The 21,125-nt window shown below is 44.9% G+C and overlaps 1 protein-coding gene across 1 annotated transcript in view; it reads left to right on the forward strand.

Moving 5' to 3' along the window:
• The window catches only part of LOC139275278 (CD99 antigen-like), a 107,420-nt gene that overhangs the window by 40,044 nt on the left and 46,251 nt on the right, over positions 1-21,125 (forward strand). The window contains exon 2 of the mRNA XM_070892529.1: positions 17,580-17,636. Coding sequence (XP_070748630.1) covers positions 17,580-17,636 — 57 coding nt within the window. The remainder of the gene's footprint in view (positions 1-17,579; positions 17,637-21,125) is intronic.

The following is a 21,125-nucleotide window of genomic DNA, read 5'->3' on the forward strand; positions in this document are numbered from 1 at the left end:
AGACAGATGCAAAGTACTCATTTAGTACCTCAGCCATACTCTCTGCCTCCATGCACAGCTCTCCTTTTTGGTCCCTAATCGGCCCCAACCCTCCGTTTACTACCCGTTTACTATTTATATGCCCAAGACGACTTTTTAATTACCTTTATGTTGGCTGCCGTTCTAGTCTCATACCCTCTCTTTGCCCCTCTTGTTTTCTTTTTCACTTCACCTCTGACCTTTCTATATATAGCCTGATTCTCAGATATATTCTCAACCTGACATCTGTCATACGCACTCTTTTTCTGCTTCATCTTACTCTCTGTTTCGTCATTCAGGGACCCCTGACTTTAGTTGCCCCACCTTTCCCCCTCGTGAGAGTGTGCCTCGACTGTACCCGAACTATTTCCTCTTCAAAGACCGGCCCTTGTTCCACTACAGTTTTGCCTGTCAATCTTTGATTCTGGCTTACCCGGGCCAGATCCATTCTCAGCCCACTGAAATTGGCCTTCCCCCAGTTAAACATTTTTACGTTTGCTCCCTGTCCTTTTCCATAGCTAATCTATAAACCTTATGATACTATGATCACTGTTCCCTAAATGTTCACCACCTGACACTTGACCGACCTCATTCCCCAGAACCAGATCCAGCAATGCCTCCTCCCTAGTCGGGCCGGAAACATACTGATCAAAAAAGTTCTCCTGAACACACTTCAGAAATTCTTCCCCTTCTCTGCCCTTTACACTATTACAATCCCAGTCTATATTGGAATGGATGAAGTCCCCCATTATTACTACCCTATCGTTCTTGCACCTCTCTGTAATTTCTCTGCAGATTTGCTCCTCCATATCTTTCCCACTATTTGGTGGTCTATAGAATACACCTAGTAGTGTAATGGCATCTCTATTGTTTCTTAACTCTAGTCATAGAGTCTTTCCTTGACCCCTCCAGGACATCCTCCCTCTCCAGCACTAACATTCTCCTTGACTAATACTGCTACACCACCTCCTATCTTTCCTGAATACAATATAACCAGAAATATTTAATACCCAAGTCTGCCCTTTTTTGAGCCAGGTCTCTGTTATTGCCATAACATCATATTTCTTCCCATGTGGCTATTTGTGCCTGCAGCTCACTTACCTTATTTACGATGCTTCGTGCGTTCACATACATAACTATAAAGCCATCTTAGACCATCCCGATCAGCCATGATCTTATTGAATGGCGGAGCAGGCTCGAGGGGCTAGATGGCCTACTCCTGTTCCTAATTCTTATGTTCTTATGTTCTTATCCTGTATTCTTAGTCTGACCCCATCTAATACCTTACTATGTCTTACTTCAGTGCTCTCTGCCTCTCCCAATCCTTTGACCGCTTTATTTCCCCTTTCCAATGTTGCATCCTGGTGCCCATCCCCCTGCCAAATTACTTTAAACCCTCCCCAACAGCACTAGCAAACCTCCCCGCGAAGATGTTGGTTCCAGCCCTATTGAGGTTCAACCCGTCCGGCCCGTACAGGTCCCACCTCCCCAGAACTGGCCTCAATGCCCCAGGAATCTGAAGCCCTCCCTCCTGCACCATCTCTCCAGCCACGCATTCATCTGTTGTTTCCTCCTATTTCTATACTTACTCGTGCATGAGACCGGGATTAATCTGGAGGTTACTACCTTTTTGAGGTCCTGCATTTTAATCCCTTTCCTAGCTCTCTCAAATCTGCCTGTAGGACCTCATTCCTCTTTGTACTTATGTCATTGGTACCAATATGGACCATGATCTCTTGCTGTTCACCTGTTAATACAGATTCTTTTTCCCTCAATCTGTTTCAGCGAATACACTGACACGAACACCTTGCCTTTTCTGTAAAGGACCTTTATTGAAGATTCTCCAGCCGGGACTTGTCAAGACAAAGGGACACTCTTAATCAGAGCCTGTTTACCTTCTCCTGGACAAGCTCCTTTTTAGCGCGACACAACAACAGTTATACATTTTCAAAACAGAACACATTTAATTAGCACTTGGTCTATCCAATCCCTTTCTGCCCCCCCCCCCCCCCCCCACCTGAGTACGTCCAATGGCAGGTAAGAAAGTCTCCCAATTAGGGCTGGTGTCAGGGTCAGGTTAGTTGTAGCTTTGCTACACTGTCTTCCCTTATCAGTAAAGAACCCGATTAGTTTCCCTTCCTCCTTATCAGTAAAAGCTATTACTTTTCCCCTCCTATCTAGGATTGCTTTCTTTCTTTGTGCTGCCTTGCGTCTTTCTCATGACCCGTGTTTAACCTCAACTTCAACTCTTGGTAACCCCTTTTTTTTTTTCTGTCGATTCTGCAGTTGTCTGCATCTTGACATTTCTTTAGCTATTTTCCCATGATTCCCTATCCCTATCCTTTTGCCACATTCTCTATCCATCTACCACATTCACAACCTTTCTTTACACATTCTCACACCCTCCCCCCTCAATGTTCTGCAGTGAAAGTAATATGCCAGTGCTGTGCCAACTCTAATGGGTAACGGTGAGGAAACCGGTTACACTGTGCAAGTAGAATTTAGTCATTAGTAATGGCCTATTTATGCTGAGATCGGGTCAGTGTTAACTTTTTAAATCGAGGGCGCTATTTTAACCAATGCCTTGCTCATCAGCCACTATCAGAAATGCTGCAGACTGCACATAGTGGAATATAAATCTACAGCTCTGATTTCCCCCACATTTCAGAGTCCTGCCTCTGTGGATAATTACCAATTAACGACTAGCACTACCCCATATGGAGAGCAATTATTGTATGACCAGTAATTTGCCATTACAGGTCGAACATCTGAAATCCGGAGTTCTGAAAACCGGAAATTGTGCAGATCGTAAGAGTCGTTGTCCGGAATCCTCAAGTATTTCCCGAAAGCCGGACTTTTAAGCTGTACATACCTTTTCCCAAACATGAATCCAAAAAAATATGCGGCCCGGTCTCGAGGCTGCCGTCGGATTTAATGCTTCGACGTCCAGAAATACACGAAAATCGGCCCAAGGGTTTCCGAATTCGGGACGTTGGATTGTCTCCGAGGTCCGGAAATATCCCCAAATCGTCCACTAGTTTTCCGGATTCGGGATGTCTGATTTTCTTCTCCGAAATCCGGAAATACCCGAATGGCCTCAGTCCCGAGGATTCCGGTTTCGGGACGTTGTACCTGTACTACCTCCCTTTCACTTGCTGCATGGTGGGGGGATAGTCCTGCCTCTTAAGTCACATTTCGTTAACTCCTAGTTTTTGCTGTTGAGCAATAGGAGACATTGCGCTCTCCAGATGGGCTAATGGAAGGCAGCGAAATCTACTGAGATTAGCAAGAGAAGACGTGCGTGTCGCTCGAGCCTCCGTGCCATGTGACTAGACTTGGCTGTTCCAGTGCTCTCCTGGCTGGCCTGCATAAACTTGAGCTCATCCAAAATGTATCCAAACCTGCCCATCACCCCTGTGCTCGCTGACCTACATTGGCTCAGTCCACCGACACTTTTTAAAAAAAAAATTAAATAAATGCTCATTCTTGTGTTCTTCATAGGCAGTCCCTCAGAATCGAGGAAGACTCGTTTCCACTCCTGAAGTGAGTTTTTTGGTGGCTGCACAGTCCAATACGAGAGCCACAGCCTCTGTCACAGGTGCGACAGATAGTCATTGCGGGAAGGGGCGGGTGGGACTGGTTTGCCACACGCTCCTTCCACTGCCTGCGCTTGATTTCTGCATGTTCTCGCCAGTGAGGCTCGAGGTGCTCAGCGCCCTCCCGGGTGCACTTTCTCCACTTGGGGCGGTCTTTGGCCAGGGACTCCCAGGTGTCGGTGAGGATGTCGCACTTTATCAAATCCTTTCATGGCCTAGCCCCTCCCTATCTCTGTAACCTCCTCCAGCCCCACAAGCCTCTGAGATCTCCAAGTCTGGCCTCTAGTGCATCCCCACTCCCTTCGCCCCACCGTTGGCAGCCGTGCCTTCAGTCGTAGCGGCCCAACGCTCTTAAAATTCCCACACTAAACCTCTCCTTTAGTATCGGGTAGTCCCTCGTATCGAGGATGACCTGCTTCCACATATAGAAGGGTGGAAGATGCCTGTGCGTGGATTCATTGACTTGAAACACTAATTGATGGAATTTGTAGCTAGCATACCACAGCAAGAAGAAAGCATGCAACATCTTTATTTTTTTTTATGTGCATAGAAATAGTTTATAACTTTAAGGTTTCTGCCAACGATCAACTGAATTTATGAAGTTGCTCAATATCTTTATTGTTTTGGATCTATTTCTGGAGTCATGCAAAAGGCTGAATGGTATCCCTTTAATGCACAACAGGCACGAGATGTTTTTTTTACTTCCTACTGAAGACAGTTCAATATTGCACGATAGACATTTTTATATACAATCTACAAATAGAATTTGTACTATACTTGCATCACTCATTGCTGATTCTGATCTCCTTTTATGATTTTCCTTAAAACCTATTTCTTTGACCAAGCTCAGTCACCCAGCCTAATTTCTCCTATAGCTTGGTGTAAGTTTTTGTCTGATTAAGCTCCTTGGGATGCTTTCCTACATTCCCCCCCACCCCCACCCCCCACGCGGGAACGAACGCAGCATTCTCCCTGGCTGAAGCACTTTCACACAGGTAGGAAGATGGTTTATTTAATCTTTGCTTACAAATTTTTATTCAGGTTGGATTTATTTGAATAAGTATAAATAAGGATTTATTATAGAATTTAATGACTTCCCTTTCCCCCCCCCCCCCCCCACCTCGTTCCCGACGCCTAATTTGTAACCTGCGCCTGATTTTTTTTAATGTGTAGACAAGGCTTTTTCAGTTCTACAAAAATCTTCACTTGCTCCATTCTAAGTTAGTTTGGAGTACGTTTTCACTGTGGAAACTTTCAAATCAGGAGTCAATGGCCGGACACGCCCCCTTTTGAAGAAAAAATTCTGTTCCAAAGTGAAACTGTTCTATATGCCTAGAACTGCAGAAAAAAAACTCTGGAGAATTGCGATTTCTAAGATAGTCCGTTCTCCACCAGTTGCTCCTAAAAAATCAGGCGCAAATCATGTGGAAACTTGGGCCCCATGATTCTGTTGCCAGCTTACACGTTGTATTGACTTTCACACACGCAAATATCACGACTGCTCGGTCTTTAATGCACAATTATTTAAGTTTGGATTCTGTGAATGAGAAGTATCTCCACTTCGTGCAGTTTTATGCAATAACTTAGGACTAAATTTCTCTTCTATTTTAATAAGTTTTGTGTGTTTATATCGAACTCCTTTTTCCACTGATTAGTCCATGCTAATCTTCTTGTCATATTAACTTATCGGGCTCCACAGCCAGAAGGGGTGTGAGGCCGAAAAGTGCAACTATGCATTATTTGTTCTTGGACTCGTTACCTCCGCTTTCTTTTAATTCATTTGGGGTTATGGGCGTCGCTGGCAAGGCCGGCATTTATTGCCCATCCCTAATTGCCCTTGAGAAGGTGGTGGTGAGCCGCTGCCTTGAACCGTTGCAGTCCGTGTGGTGAAGGTACTCCCAGTGTTGTTGGGGAGGGAGTTCCAGGATTTTGACCCAGCTACGATGACGTAACAGCAATATACTTTGGGGGCAGGTCAGAAAAGGTTCATTAGGGTGATTCCGGGGATGAGGGGGTTGACTTATGAGGACAGGTTGAGTAGGTTGGGACTCTACTCATTGGAATTCAGAAGAATGAGAGGTGATCTTATTGAAACATATAAGATTATGAGGAGGCTTGACAAGGTGGATGCAGAGAGCATAGTTCCACTGATGGGAGAGACTAGAACTAGGGGGCATGATCTTAGATTAAGGGGCCGCCCATTTAAAATGGAGATGAGGAGGAATTTTTTCTCTGAGGGTTGTAACTCTATGGAATTCGCTGCCTCAGAGAGCTGTGGAAGCTGGGACATGGAATAAATTTAAGACAGAAATAGACAGTTTCTTAAACGATAAGGGGAGTGGGCAGGGAAGTGGAGCTGAGTCCATGATCAGATCAGCCATGATCGTATTGAATGGTGGAGCAGGCTCAAGGGGCCATATGGCCTACTCTTGTTCCTATTTCTTATGTTCTTATGATCTATTTCCAAATCAGAGTGCGTGTGATTTGGAGGGGAACTGGGAGGTAGTGGAGATTGCGGGTTAGGGAGGCGCTGTCTCGGGGAAAACTTGACTGCCTGCTGCTAAATGTACTGCGTGGTAGACTGAGCTGGAGTTCGTGAGTTGACTCTATGAACATGCTTTCCACTCAATGCGGCTAGGCCCCGAACGATGCTGAGCCTTGCCTCTCTCCTAATGCCACCCTTTTAGACTCGATCCGAACCGAAACTGCACACTGACCAACCTCTGACCCCCGCCCCCCCCCCCCCCCAACTAACATGTGAAGTGCCACAGGAAATGCACTGTGTACTATACAATCCACACCATTTACCCTCTCCACAGTTATCGAGGCAGCCACCTATATCGCTAATCATTTGTCGTTGCCGTAGGAGTCGATTTCAAAGGCGACGCTTAATTATTTAAGAATTGCCCCCGTGTAAAAAACCGCAGGCAACAGTTTACACTCCGAATCCTCTGGAGGGTGTCTGGGGCTAGGGTTTCATTCCTACAATTCATGATGGTTAAACCGTTCAGCGCTTCTAGTGGGCGAATCGGGTTAACACCAACACACTTGCTACAAGGGGTGGGGATTGTATTTAAAAGCTGCAATCAATGTTCCCTGCAAACTGAGCTTTGTTCTGCGTTTACAAAAAAATGCGTGGTCCCTTTAAATTTCTGCACATGTGCGGTGTTTATAACGGAAGAGTCGGTGACCGGTCTGCCCTGAGATCCATCCTGTTGCTGCGTAGCCGCACAGCTTGGAGGGAAGATTGGCTACAATATGCTATTTTTCTTCTCAACCTAGCAAATTTTAAATAAGATACCTTGCAGCTTTATAGTAAGTGGTCATCTTGTGGTTCATTGATTTTTGCAACAAGAAATACACACCGTACCAAAAGTGGTCTTAAGGCATGTGCCTTGTACTGTACCCACTTGTTCTTGTTTAAATACGCTGCAAAGCTTTAAATGTAGCCTGTTCAATGCTTTCTTCAAGAAAAGATTTAAAAATTAATTGGTCTTTTTCCTTTTTACCCAACTCAATTTTCTATTTTTACTTTTGAAATTGTTTAAATATATGGAATGGAACCCACAGATATGGGTTTTTAATGTAATGGGGTTGTAAGGGCCTGATGGTAGTGAGGATGTTAATGTTTTATGGTGGCATTGTATAATTTGCTCTGATAGTTTCCTCCCCCCACCCCCAGGAAACAGGCCAGGAACTCCACGGAAACGTGGCTGTAACTGGCTGTGATTTGGGAGGGTCTGGGGTGTTTATTTTCCAGCGTGAAGTAACTGTGTTTATAAGGTAGAAAAAAGAAAAGAAAGACTTGCATTTCGATAGCACCTTTCACAACCACCAGACGTCTCAAAGCGCTTTACAGCCAATGAAATACTTTTGTAGTGCAGTCACTGTTATACTGTGGGAAACGCGGCAGCCAATTTGCGCACAGCAACTCCCCACAAACAGCAATGTGATGATGACCAAATAATTTGTTTTTGTTGATTGAGGGATAAATATTGGCCGACATTTTGCTGGCTGACTGCCAAGCCAGCAGTCACCTATTTGAAATAATTAGCTGAAGACATTTAGCACAGTTGGTGCCATAATATTTCCAAACTCTCCTGGGTTGTTTTTGACGCAACTCCGGAGAGCTTCAGCAGCTAGGAATCCGCCTGTTGGTTAAATGCCTGTATTGATGATATATTGTATAATTAGTGAGCAGTCATTGGTTCAGTCGTTGGCTGAGTGGCCTCCAGCCTGCGAGCACCATGGGAGCAGGCCGGGGAGCAGAAGGAGCAGTGTGGCGGCACACCACTCCAGGGAGCAGCGCGTGCTGGAGCAGGAGAGCAACGGCAGCGAAGAGTGACGTCATCAAGACCCAGGTCGGTGATTGGAGCGTGGGCAGGTACAGCAGGAGCGGTGAGGTCGGGGCGAAGGAGTGGCGAGAGATTGTAGAGGGACGTGATCAGGCCCAGGAGAGGCGTGAGTTCGGGGCCCAGAAGAGGCGAGGGCCCAGGGGCAGCACGGGCCAGCCCACACTGCAATATATGTGCGCACTAGGTCCGTGCAGCAGAGCTGGTCTCCAGTCGTCTTGGGTAACCCTTGTCACCGGACCAAGACCTAGCTCTGCCAAGCCCGTGTGGTGGCTGGTTTGCAACGGCCACCACACGTTTTTAAAAAAAAAAAAAAAAAAAATCCACGCACAGGCATCTTCCACGCTTCATGATGTAGTTCAGGGCCTGGAATCTTAGGTCCTTCATTGAAACGCCTGTGAACTTTTTGACTTGGAAGCAAGTCATCCTCAATTCGAGGGACTGCTGATGATGATGATGATGATGACTCCGTGATTGGTCTAGTCCTCATTTCGACTCCTGAAGTCTTTCACTGCGTGCCTTGATTTCACACATGTACCAACTGCTACTTATCCTTATCAGAGGCTGAGCTTTCAATTGCATTAAAATTTACCTCGCCAAAAAATATAAATTTACACACCATCTGGACAGGGTCCTCTCCATTACTCCATGTTGTAAATTGCAAAAGCGTTGATGTCGTCATTTCTTGTCTCGTGGCTGCTCTCCTCCACTTCCGCGATTAAATGGGTGGAAGTTTTGTTTGCTAGTGCAGCAGCTTCGAATCATTGAATGGTTACTGTTATGTCTTTAGATGCTCTGATAATGACTCCACGAGACAATGTGTTGTACTTGAACTGTAGTGACCGTAGTCCTTTATTGATACCTCCAGAGTAAGGATCACACATGGTGGCCTGCCTTTTATACTAGGCCAGGCACTCCTGTTCCGGCAACCTGCAAGTCTCCCACAGCGGTGCCCTCTGGTGGCATACCTTATAATAGTACAAGCAGTAACCACGTAGGATACATGACAGTGACAGCACGGAAGGCGGCCATTTGGCCCATCGAGCCCTTGCCGAATCTTGGCTTGTCCCACTCCCCTGTCCTTTCCCCGTAGCCCTGCACATATAATTGTTTCCTTCAAATACTTATCCAACTCCCTTTTTTTGAAAGATATGAGCTTTTTGATTTCTTTGATAAATGAAAGCTGGTTTGACTTTAATTTACGTGTTGGTGAATGCTTTGGGAATCACTACAGCAATATATATATAAAAGGTAATAGTCCCAGCGCCTTTCTCTGCCAATGCTGCCCTCCCCTCTCCTGTGTTTTTTTTTGTTATTCCAATCAACAGATAGCCCATTAGGACTCTACCTATATCACTGCAAGGGCAGTAAAATGAAAAATGAAGTTATGTGATTCGCACTAACTCATCTATTGAAATTATTCATGGAGAATCAGACAGACTGGGTATTACATACTTACGCACGCACACTTGGAAATATGTGATGGATGAGAGACCTGAAAACACTTGGTTACTTTACTAGAACAATAAGGGTACAGTAACATTACTGGACTAGTAATCCACAGGCCTGGATTAATGATCCAGAGACACGAGTTCAAATCCCACAACAGCAGCTGTGGAATTTAAATTAAATTAATTGAATAAAAAGCTGGTATCGGTAATTATTGTTGTAAAGACCCCTTGGGTTCATTAATGTCCTTCAGGGAAGGAAATCTGCCGTCCTTACCCGGTCTGGCCTATATGTGACTCCAGACCCATAGCAATGTGACTGGTTCTTAACTGCCCTCTGAAATAGCTCAGCAAGCCACTCGAGGGCAATTGGGAATGGGCAATAAATGCTGGCCTTGCCAATGATGCCCAAATAAAAAAAAATACATTTATATAACGCCTTTAACATAGTAAAATACCTCAAGGGTGTTTCACAGGAGCGTTATCAGATAACATTTGACACCGAACCAACTGAGCTATTGGGACATTTGACCTTGAATTAAAAATTATCCTGGTGTTCAAATCCCTCCGTTGCCTCGCCCCTCCCCCAGCCCTACAACCCCCTGAGGTCTCTGCACTCCTCTAATACTGGCCTTTTGCACACCTCCGCTTTTAATGGCTCCACCATTGTCTTCAGCTGCTGAGGCCTTCAGCTCTGCAATTCCGTCCCTAATCCTCTCTCTCCCATTCTTTTTCCTTTTTTAGGACTCCTTCAAACTTAGCTTTCTGCCCAACATTGTTCAGATTTTTGAAGGGTAGTGATCAGGGACGAGGAGAGCGCATTCTGAGCATGAAATGGACTCGTCCGTTTGAGGAACAAAGGTGTTGGAAAGAATGTAGATAACTGATGTGAGGCATAGATGCAATTCTACGATTGCTGACTATAATGTCGGGGTAAAAAGGAGGCTTCTGTCCCTCAAGGTGGACTAACTGATATAGTTACTCGACACCTCGCCCAGCTCCCACTGTACAACGACAGGGAAGTAATTAAACAAAACCTCAGGTTTACCGGTTTTATTACGAGCAATGCACGGGAAGATTCAGTCGTGGAACCTCCGAAATACAAGAGTTTTCAAGTAGAATTTATACAGGTTTCGGAAAGGAGCTATCTGCCTACAAAATCATCGATAGGTCTATTGCTATCAGCGAAGTTACATTGATTTGTCGACTCTTATCAGACGGGCTCTGAGTGGTACATGCAACTGTCCATCTCTCATCATTGTTTTGTTCCATTTTGCCCTCTACCCCAGTCTATCCGACGCATAGTGTGGTTGTACTGGCTTCCTTATCTCTTAGGGACTTCTAAACAAAACTGCTGACTTCGGCTGTTTAAGTGTTTACTAAGGTTAAGTTATAGTTTAATGCATATAAGTGTGCTATACCTATCTAAGCAAGTGTTACATACGTAGGCAATTATACAGACTCTCCTAATACTGATAAGTTCACTATCTTCAGCATAATTCTGATCACCTATTTGCAAATTTTTCAATTTATCCCTTACATATACCAAATTCGGAGCGATAACAAACTTGAGGGAACATAAGTCAGGTGGGTAGATATATGGCCACTTTATTTAAATGTAAAGTGTATTTTGACTGGAAAAGAACACAAAATTGCATTTATATAGCGCCTCTCTCGACATCGGGGTGTCTGACAAAGCTTTACAGCTAATTGAAGAAAAAGACTTCCACTTTATATAGCGCCTTACATGACCACAAGATGTCTCAAAGCATGTAATTTTGGTGTGTAGTTGCTGTTGTAATGTAGGAAACGCGACAGCCAATTTGTGCCCAGCAAGCTCCCACTAACAACAGTTAAATCTGTTTATGGTAGTTGAAGGATAAATATTGGTCAAGACGCCAGGGGAAAACTCCCCTGCTCTTTGAATAGTGCCCTGGGATCTTTATACCCGAAATGATTTTGAAAAAAATTCTCTTGTCCACAGAATTTTAAAAGTGGGACTGCAGAAGGAAATATTCATGAACAGGGTGTGACAGAAATGGGTCTTCGTCTGTTTTGGTTTTATATAAAATAGCAAGTGTGATTGAAGTTGAAGTGGTGGCTGCTGAGATAAAAATGGTTGGAGATGCTGAGAACACAGAATAAATCTGGTTCATTTGTTCAAGATCTAACTAAGATAAAACCCAGCTTGGAAAAGGAGGAGATATTTTAAATGCTTTACTGAAGGGACAGGTGTTACAGTTCCGATAGCTAGCCCATTGTTTCACTTACCTGGGCCACATACCAATCAAATACCTTGGCAGTTGCTTTTGGGGTGTGTGTGCGTGTTTTGTAGTGCTTATCTAAATTAGCTGACAAAGGCCATTAAGAAATTCCTCCAATATCAGAAGTGTTATATGAATGCATCTTTCAGACGATTCAGAAAGATAGGCAAGAAGGGAAAGGAGGTGGGGTAGCTCTGTTAATAAAAGATATCAGGGCAGTTGTGAGGGATGATATTGGCTCCAATAAACAAAATGTTGAATCATTGTGGGTGGAGATTAGAGTTGGTAAGGGGAAAAAGTCACTGGTCGGCGTAGTTTATAGGCCCCCAAATAATAACTTCATGGTGGGGCGGGCAATAATCAAGGGAATAATGGAGGCATGTGAAAAAGGAACAGCAGTAGTCATGGGGGATTTTAACCTACATATCGATTGATCAAATCGCACGGGGTAGCCTGGAGGAGGAATTCATAGAATGCATACGGGATTGTTTCTTCGAACAGTATGTAACAGAACCTACAAGGGAGCAAGCCATCTTAGATCTGGTCTTGTGTAATGAGACAGGTAAAATAAACGATGATCTCGTAAAATATCCTCTCGGAATGAGTGATCACAATATGGTTGAATTTGTAATACAGATTGAGGGTGAGGAAGTTGTGTCAGAAACGAGCGTACTATGCTTAAACAAAGGGGACTACAGTGGGATGAGGGCAGAGTTGGCTAAAGTAGACTGGAAACAAGGACTAAACGGTGGCACAATTGAGGAACAGTGGAGGACTTTTAAGGAGCTCTTTCATAGTGCGCAACAAAAATATATTCCAGTGAAAATGAAGGGCGGCAAGAGAAGGGATAACCAGCCGTGGATAACCAAGGAAATAAAGGAAAGTATCAAATCAAAGACCAATGCGTATAAGGTGGCCAAGGTTAGTGGGAAACTAGAGGATTGGGAAAATTTTAAGCAACAGCAAAGAATGACTAAAAAAGCAACAAAGAAAGGAAAGATAGATTACGAAGGTAAACTTGCGCAAAACATAAAAACAGATAGTAAAAGCTTTTACAGATATATAAAACGGAAAAGAGTGACTAAAGTAAATGTTGGTCCCTTAGAAGATGAAGATAGAGATTTAATAATGGAAAATGTGGAAATGGCTGAGACCTTAAACAATTATTTTGCTTCCGTCTTCACAGTGGAAGACACAAAAACCATGCCAAAATTTGCAGGCCACAGGAATGTGGGAAGGGAGGACCTTGAGACAATCACTATCACTACGGGGGTAGTGCTGGACAGACTAATGGGACTGAAGGTAGACAAGTCCCCTGGTCCTGATGAAATGCATCCCAGGGTATTAAGAGATGGCTGAAGTTATAGCAGATGCATTCGTTATAATCTACCAAAATTCTCTGGACTCTGGGGAGGTACCAGCGGATTGGAAAGCAGCTAATGTAATGCCTCTGTTTGAAAAAGGGGGCAGGCAAAAGGCAGGTAACTATAGGCCGGTTAGTTTAACATCTGTAGTGGGGAAAATGCTTGAAACTATCATTAAGGAAGAAATAGCGGGACATCTAGCTAGGAATAGTGCAATCAAGCAGACGCAGCATGGATTCATGAAAGGGAAATCATGTTTAACTAACTTACTGGAATTCTTTGAGGATATAACGAGCATGGTGGATAGAGGTGTACCGATGGATGTGGTGTATTTAGATTTCCAAAAGGCATTCGATAAGATGCCACACAAAAGGTTACTGCAGAAGATAAAGGTACGCGGAGTCAGAGGAAATGTATTCGCATGGATAGAGAATTGGCTGGAGAACAGAAAGCAGAGAGTCGGGATAAATGGGTCCTTTTCCGGTTGGAAACCAGTAGTTAGTGGTGTGCCACAGGGATCAGTGCTGGGACCACAACTGTTTACAATATACATAGATGACCTAGAAGAGGGGACAGAGCGTAGTGCAACAAAATTTGCAGATGACACTAAGATTAGTGGGAAAGCGGGTTGTGTAGAGGACTCCGAGAGACTGCAAGGAGATTTATATAGGTTAGCGAATGGGCTAAGGTTTGGCAGATGGAATACAATGTCGGAAAGTGTGAGGTCATCCACCTTGGTGGAAAAAAAAACAGTAAAAGGGAATATTATTTGAATGGGGAGAAATTACAACATGCTGTGCTGCAGAGGGACCTGGGGGTCCTTGTGCATGAAACTCTTTTAGAGTTTATCTGTAAAACAGAAAACATTAAACCGTGCCACCCACCCTGGATGACACAGCAGACATTTACAAGGCCCTTTTCCCCCCCCCCCCTTTTTTTTTGTTTTTTTTTTGTTTTTCTTTCTTTTTTGTTTGGGCACTAAAATCACAATTTTCCCCAGTGCCCCCTATAAAAGGGAAGGGGGACACTAAAAGCACCGGCAATTAAAACAAATGAAACTTAAAAAACGTAAAATCAAATTAAAATTTGGTTGCCGGGCGTGATGATGCACTCCAGTCCCTCCGGTGCCCACCTCTCGCGGAAGGCCGCGAGCGTACCGGTGGACACCGCGTGCTCCATCTCCAAGGACACCCTGGACCGGATTTAAGAGCGGAAGAGAGGCAGGCAGTCAGGTTGAACGACCCCCTCGACCGCCCGCTGCCTGGACCGGCTGATGGCACCCTTGGCCGTGCCCAGGAGCAGTCCTACGAGGAGGCCTTCGGACCTACCCGCTCCCCTCCGCACAGGGTGCCCAAAGATCAGGAGAGTGGGACTGAAGTGCAGCCAGAATTTCAGGAGCAGCCCCTTCAAATAATAAAACAGGGGCTGCAACCTTGTGCATTCCATAAAAACATGGAACACGGACTCTTCCAGACCGCAGAAATTGCAGGCGGCCTGGGAGTCCGTGAACCGGCTTAAAAATTTGTTGCACGGCACTGCTCCGTGCACCACCCTCCAGGCCAAGTCCCCGATGAATAGTGGGAGGACCCCTGCGTAGAGTGCCCTCCATCGGGGACCCCCGCCTCCTCCGGACGGCAAGATGGTACGCCATGGCGTGTCCGGACGGCCGGCGAGGATGGCAAAGTTGAGGGTGTGCAGGAGCAGCCCGTACAGGAAACCCCTCCGCGCGGGACTGAAAGGCACGGAGGGGATTTCCCCGAGGCGGCTCAAGTTGTGAGGCGCCGGCTCCTTGTGCATGAATCCCAAAAGGTTAGTTTGCAGGTGCAGCAGGTAATCAGGAAGGCAAATGGAATGTTGGCCTTCATTGCGAGAGGGATGGAGTACAAAAGCAGGGAGGTGTTGCTGCAACTGTATAAGGTATTGGTAAGGCCGCACCTGGAGTACTGCGTGCAGTTTTGGTCACCTTACTTAAGGAAGGATATACTAGCTTTGGAAGGGGTACAGAGACGATTCACTAGGCTGATTCCAGAAATTAGGGGGTTACCTTATGATGATAGATTGAGTAGACTGGGTCTTTACTCCTTGGAGTTCAGAAGGATGAGGGGTGATCTTATAGAAACATTTAAAATCATGAAAGGGATAGACAAGATAGAGGCAGAGAGGTTGTTTCCATTGGTGGGGGAGACTAGAACTAGGGGGCACAGTCTCAAAATACGGAGGAACCAATTTAAAACCGAGATGAGAAGGAATTTCTTCTCCCAGAGGGTTGTGAATCTGTGGAATTCTCTGCCCAAGGAAGCAGTTGAGGCTGGCTTATTGAATGTTTTCAAGTCAAAGATAGATAGATTTTTAACCAATAAGGGAATGAAGGGTTACGGGGAGCGGGCGGGTAAGTGGAGCTGAGTCCACGACCAGATCAGCCATGATCTTATTGAATGGCGGAACAGGCTCGAGGGGCTAGATGGCCTACTCCTGTCCCTAATTCTTATGTTCTTATGTTCTTAAAGGGATGTGCCAAGTGACTAATCACAAATTCTATTCATCTCGCTGATGCACATTGAAAGTTGGGCTGAATATTGTAAATGGCTACACTTGTATTGACGGTTGGAGCCTAAATTTTAACTCCCCTGCCTGGCGGAAATCAGAAAAGAGAAGAGAAAGGGAATGAATGCAAGTGAGAAGTGGTTTGACTATTTCTGCCCCTTCTGTATGAATCATATAGAATGGCTCATCATCATAGGCAGTCCCTCGGAGTCGAGGAAGGCTTGCTTCCACTCTAAAAATGAGTTATTTGGTTCTCGTATTGGACTGTTCAGTCACCTCAGTCCATTGAGAACTGTAGTCCCTGTCACAGGTAGGACAGACAGTGGTTGGAGGAAAGGGTGGATGGGGAGTCTGGTTTTCTGCTGTCTGCGCTTGTTTTCTGCATGTTCTCGGCAATGAGACTCGGTGCTCAGCGCCCTCCCGGATGCACTTCTTCCACTTAGGGCGGTCTTTGACCAGGGACTCCCCGGTGTCGGTGGGGATGTTGCACTTTTTCAAGGAGGCTTTGACGGTGTCCTTGTAATGTTTCCTCTGCCCACCTGGGACTCGCTTGCTGTGAAGGAGTTCTGAGTAAAGCGCTTGCTTTGGGAGTCTCGTGTCGGGCATGCGGACAATGTGGCCCGCCCAACGGAGCTAGTCAGTGCTTCCTTGCTGGGGATATTGGTTTGATCGAGAACACTGACGTTGATGCGTCTGTCCTGCCAATGGATTTGCAGGATCTTGCGGAGGCAGAGTGCAACATCCCCACTGATACCTGGGAGTCCCTGGCCAAAGACCGCCCTAAGTGGAGGAAGAGCATCCGGGAGGGCACTGAGCACTTTGAGTCTCGTTGCCGAGAGCATGCAGAAACCAAACACAGGCAGCGGAAGGAGCGTGCGGCAAACCAGACTCCACCCACCCTTTCCTTCAACCACTGTCTGACCCGCCTGTGGCAGAGATTGTAATTCCCATATTGGACTGTACAGTCACCAGAGAACTCGCTTTTCGAGTGAAAGCAAGTCTTCCTCGATTTCAAGGGACTGCCTATGATGATGATCTCTGCAAGAGCACTTAAGCTGGTCCCACTTCCCCTACCCTTTCCCCGTAGCCCTGTAAATGGTTTCTCCTTCAGGTACTTATACAATTCCCTTTTGAAAGCCACGATTGAGTCTGCCTCCACCACACTTTCAGGCAGCGCATTCCAGATCCTAACCACACGCTGAGTAAAAACATTTTTCCTCGTGTTGCCTTTGGTTCTTCTGCCAATTACCTTTAAATCTGGATCCTCTGGTTGTCGACCCTTCCGCCAATGGGAACCGTTTCTCTCCATCTACTGTCTCGACTGCTTGTGATTTTGAACACCACCTATACACCTTCATAACTAGTTCTAGTGTGTTTTTGTCTGGGCAGAGCGGATGGATGGAGTTTAAATATGATTTTGTCTCATCCCTCCCGGATTATTGTATTGGCTCTCCCTAATTTATACATTGTGTGTCTAGCGCAGTGTCCCGTTGATGTGCATGCAAGGATTTTATTCCCAGAAAGGAGTGTCTCGGAATCTGTGTATCCGGCTAATCATACTGAATTGCATTTTTATCTGATCAAGAGCTGGTTTGGAAGGGAGGTGACATCCTTTTTAGGGTTTTGGTGTTGTGGCGAGAGGTGAGATCGTCCAAATGCAAGTAATAATAATATAATAACTTCCATTTATATAGAGCCTTTAACGTAGTAAAACGTCCCAATGCGCTTCACAGCAGTGTTAACAAGACAAAACACAGAATTTTGACATCGAGCCACAAGAGGAAATTAAGGCAGATGACCAAAAGCTTGGTTAAAGAGGTAGGTTTTAAGGATCATCTTAAAGGAGGCAAGAGTAGGCAGAGAAGCAAAGAAGTTTAGGGAGGAAGTTTCCGAGCTTGAGGCCCAGGCAGCTGAAGGCATGGCCAGCAATGATTGAGTGATTTTATAGTAAGTTGACGTATTGCAATTTCAACATTCATGTTTTATCTTTCAGGGGAAGATTATTTTGACCTTGGTGATGCTTTGAAAGATGATCCTACAAATGCCCCAGGTATGTATTGATGAATAATGTTATTAATCTCTTAGATTGTGAGTTGCATTGAATTCGCGTAGCCACTTTTCGAATTGAAATGTCTTTGGAGATGTTGCACTGTTGTTGAGGGGGTTACTTAGAAACATAGAAATTTACAGCACAGAAGGAGGCCATTTCGGTCCATCATGTCCACGCCGGTCGACAAAGAGCATCATGGCCCTTGGTCAGCAGTCCTAAAGGTTTCTGCATCCACCACTCTTCCAGGAAGCGAGTTCCAGATCCCCACTGTGTAAAGAAGCCCCCCCCTTCAAATTCCCCTCTAAACCTTCCACCAACCACCTTAAAATTATGCCCCCTCATAATAGACCCTTCCACCAATAGAAATAGACCCTTACTATCCACTATGTCCAGGCCCCTCATTATTTTGTACACCTCAATGAGGTCTCCTCTCAACCTCCTCTGTTCCGATGAGAACAAACCCAGCCTATCCAATCTGTCCTCCTAACTAAGATTCTCCATTCCAAGCAACATCCGAGCAAATCTCCTCTGCACCCTCTCTAGTGCAATCATGTCCTTCCTATAATACGGCGACCAGAACTGCATGCAATACTCCAGCTGTGCTCTAACCAAAGTATTATACAATTTAAGCATAACCTCCCTGCTCTTATATTCTATGCCTCGGCCAATAAAGGCAAGCATTCCGTATGCCGCCTTAACCACCTTATCTACCCGACCTGCTACTTTCAGGGATGTGTGGACAAGCACTCCAAGGTCCCTTTTGTTCTACATTATTAAATGACCTACCGCTTAATGTGTATACTCTTTCCTCATTAGCCTTCCCAAAGTGCATCACCACACCCTTCTCTGAATTAAATTCCATTTGCCACTGCTCTGCCCACCTGACAAGTAGGTTGATATCCTCCTGCAGCCCATGACTTTCCTCTTCATTATCAACCACACAGCCAATTTTAGTTTCGTCTGCAAACTTCTTAATTATGCTCCCTATATTCAAATCTAAATCATTGATATATACCGCAAAAAGCAAGGGTCCCAGTACTGAGCCCTGTGAAACCCAACTGGAAACATCCTTCCAGTCACAAAAACATCCATCAATTATTATCCTTTGCTTCCTACCTCCAAGCCAATTTTGGATCCAACTTGCCACTATGCCCTGTATCCCATGAGCTTGAACCTTCATGATCAGTCTACCATGTGGGACTTTATCAAAAGCTTTGCTAAAGTCCATATATACTACATCGTATGCATTGCCCTCATCGACCCTCTTGGTTACCTCCTCACAAAATTCAATCAAGTTAGTCAGACACTATCTTCCCTTAACAAATCCGTGCTGACTGTCCTTAATTAATCCTTGCCTTTCCAAATGCAAATTTATTCTGACTTTCAGGATTTTTTCCAATAATTTTCCCACCACTGAGGTTAGGCTGACAGGCCTGTAATTACTCGGCCTGTCCTTTTCTCCCTTCTTAAACAAGGGTACTACATTAGCAGTCCTCCAATCCTCCGGCACCATGCCCAGATTCAAAGAGGACTGGAAAATGATGGTCAAGGCCTCTGCTATTTCCTCTCACTTTGCTCAACAGCCTGGGATACATTTCCATCCAGGCCTGGGGACTTCCCTACTTTCAAAGCTGCTAAACCCCTTAATACTTCCTCTCACTATATTTATTTCATCCAGAATATCACACTCCTCCTCGATAGCAGTATCTGCATTGCCCCTTTCCTTTGTGAAAACAGATGCAAAGTATTAAGAACCCTACCAACATCTTCTGCCTCCACACTAAGATTACCCTTCTGGTCTCTAATACACCCTACCCTTTCTTTAGTTACCTCCTACACTTAATATATTTATAGAACATCTTAGGGTTTTTCTTAATTTTACTGGCCAAGAATTTCTCGTGCTCTTAGCATTCCTAATATCCTTTTTAATTTTGCCTCTTAACTTTCTATATTCCTCTAAAGATTCTATAGTATTTAGCCGTTGATAAATGACATAAGCGTCCCTTTTTTTCTTAATCTTCCCCTGTAAGTCCCTAGATATCCAGGGGACTCTAGAATTATTTTTCCCAGCCTTTTTCTTTAAGGGCACATGTTTGGCCTGAGCCTTCCGGATCTCCTCCTTAAATACCTCCCACTGTTCCAACATCGATTTACCCACAAATAGCTGTTTCCAGTCCACTATGGCCAAATCACTCCTTAACTTAGCAAAATTACCTTTTTTCCCAATTCGTAACTTTTATTCCAGGCCTATCCATATCCTTATCCATAACCAACTTGAATTTGACTGAATTATGGTCACTGGCACCCAAGTGCTCTCCCACTAATACCCCTTCAACCTGCCCAGCTTCATTCCCCAAAAATTAAATCCAAGACCGCCCCCTCTCGTGTTGGGCTTGCTACATACTGACAAAAGAAGTTCTCTTGAATGCATTTCAAGAATTCCGCACCCTCTAGTCCCTTCACACTATATTTGTCCCAATCAATATATGGATAGTTAAAATCCCCTACTATTACTACCCTATGGTTTTTGGACTTCACAGCAATTTGCCTACATATTTGCTCCTCTATTTCCCTCCCACTGTTTCGGGATCTATAATACACATGCAGCAGTGTAATCACCCCTTTTTTTATTTTTCAATTTAACCCATATGGCCTTATTTGATGATCCCTCTAACATATCATCCCTTCTCACTGTAGTAATATTTTCTTTAATCAGTACAGCAACCCCCCCCCCACCCCGCCTTTTTACCCCCTCTCTATCTTGACTAAAAGTCCTGTAGCCAGGAATATGGATCTGCCAAACCTGCCCCTCATTCAGCCATGTTTCTATAATGGCTATAATGTCATACACCTGTGAGCGTAGCTTGTTCAGTATCTTCTGATAGACCTGTGCAAGAGTTATTGATCTACGGGGTCATAGCGGGACACTGAGGACATGTTTTCATGTCCCTCCCTCCTCACTTGCACCTTTTTTATTTAAAATAAAACAATGTTGGTGCTTCCATTTCCTTTATCACCAAGACACCGCTCATTCTGACTGATGCGTCGACCTCATTCTAGGAACTTCCAGAAACAGGCGGGACCTTTTTTATAAAATTACAGTAATCGGGATTCAATGATACAGTTATATCTGCCTGCCAGATTACCGCCAGTTCCTGTCCTTGCTCACCAAACATAGGTAATACGTTCGGGGCGGCCAATTTGAGTGTCCACTAAAGGGATGCAGTCGGGTATAGCTGCAGCAGATTTGACGCATTTATTTTTTGCAGTCACTTGTGAAATTTGAGCCTTAAAGGCATCCCATGTTTAATCTCCTTGTTGCGATAGGTGCTGCTTAAAATTTTGCCTGGTGCTTTCATTCAGACCATCGTACCTCAAGCCAACTTGCAGAATAAAGATGGTGTCACTCGTGGTTGGCATGGTCACCACTGCTGTGGCTTATTCCTGGCAATACGTCAACGTTGGATATTGTGCTCCCACGTAAACGTG

The sequence above is a fragment of the Pristiophorus japonicus genome, chromosome 10, assembly GCF_044704955.1.
Source record: "Pristiophorus japonicus isolate sPriJap1 chromosome 10, sPriJap1.hap1, whole genome shotgun sequence".
Lineage (NCBI taxonomy): Eukaryota > Metazoa > Chordata > Chondrichthyes > Pristiophoridae > Pristiophorus > Pristiophorus japonicus.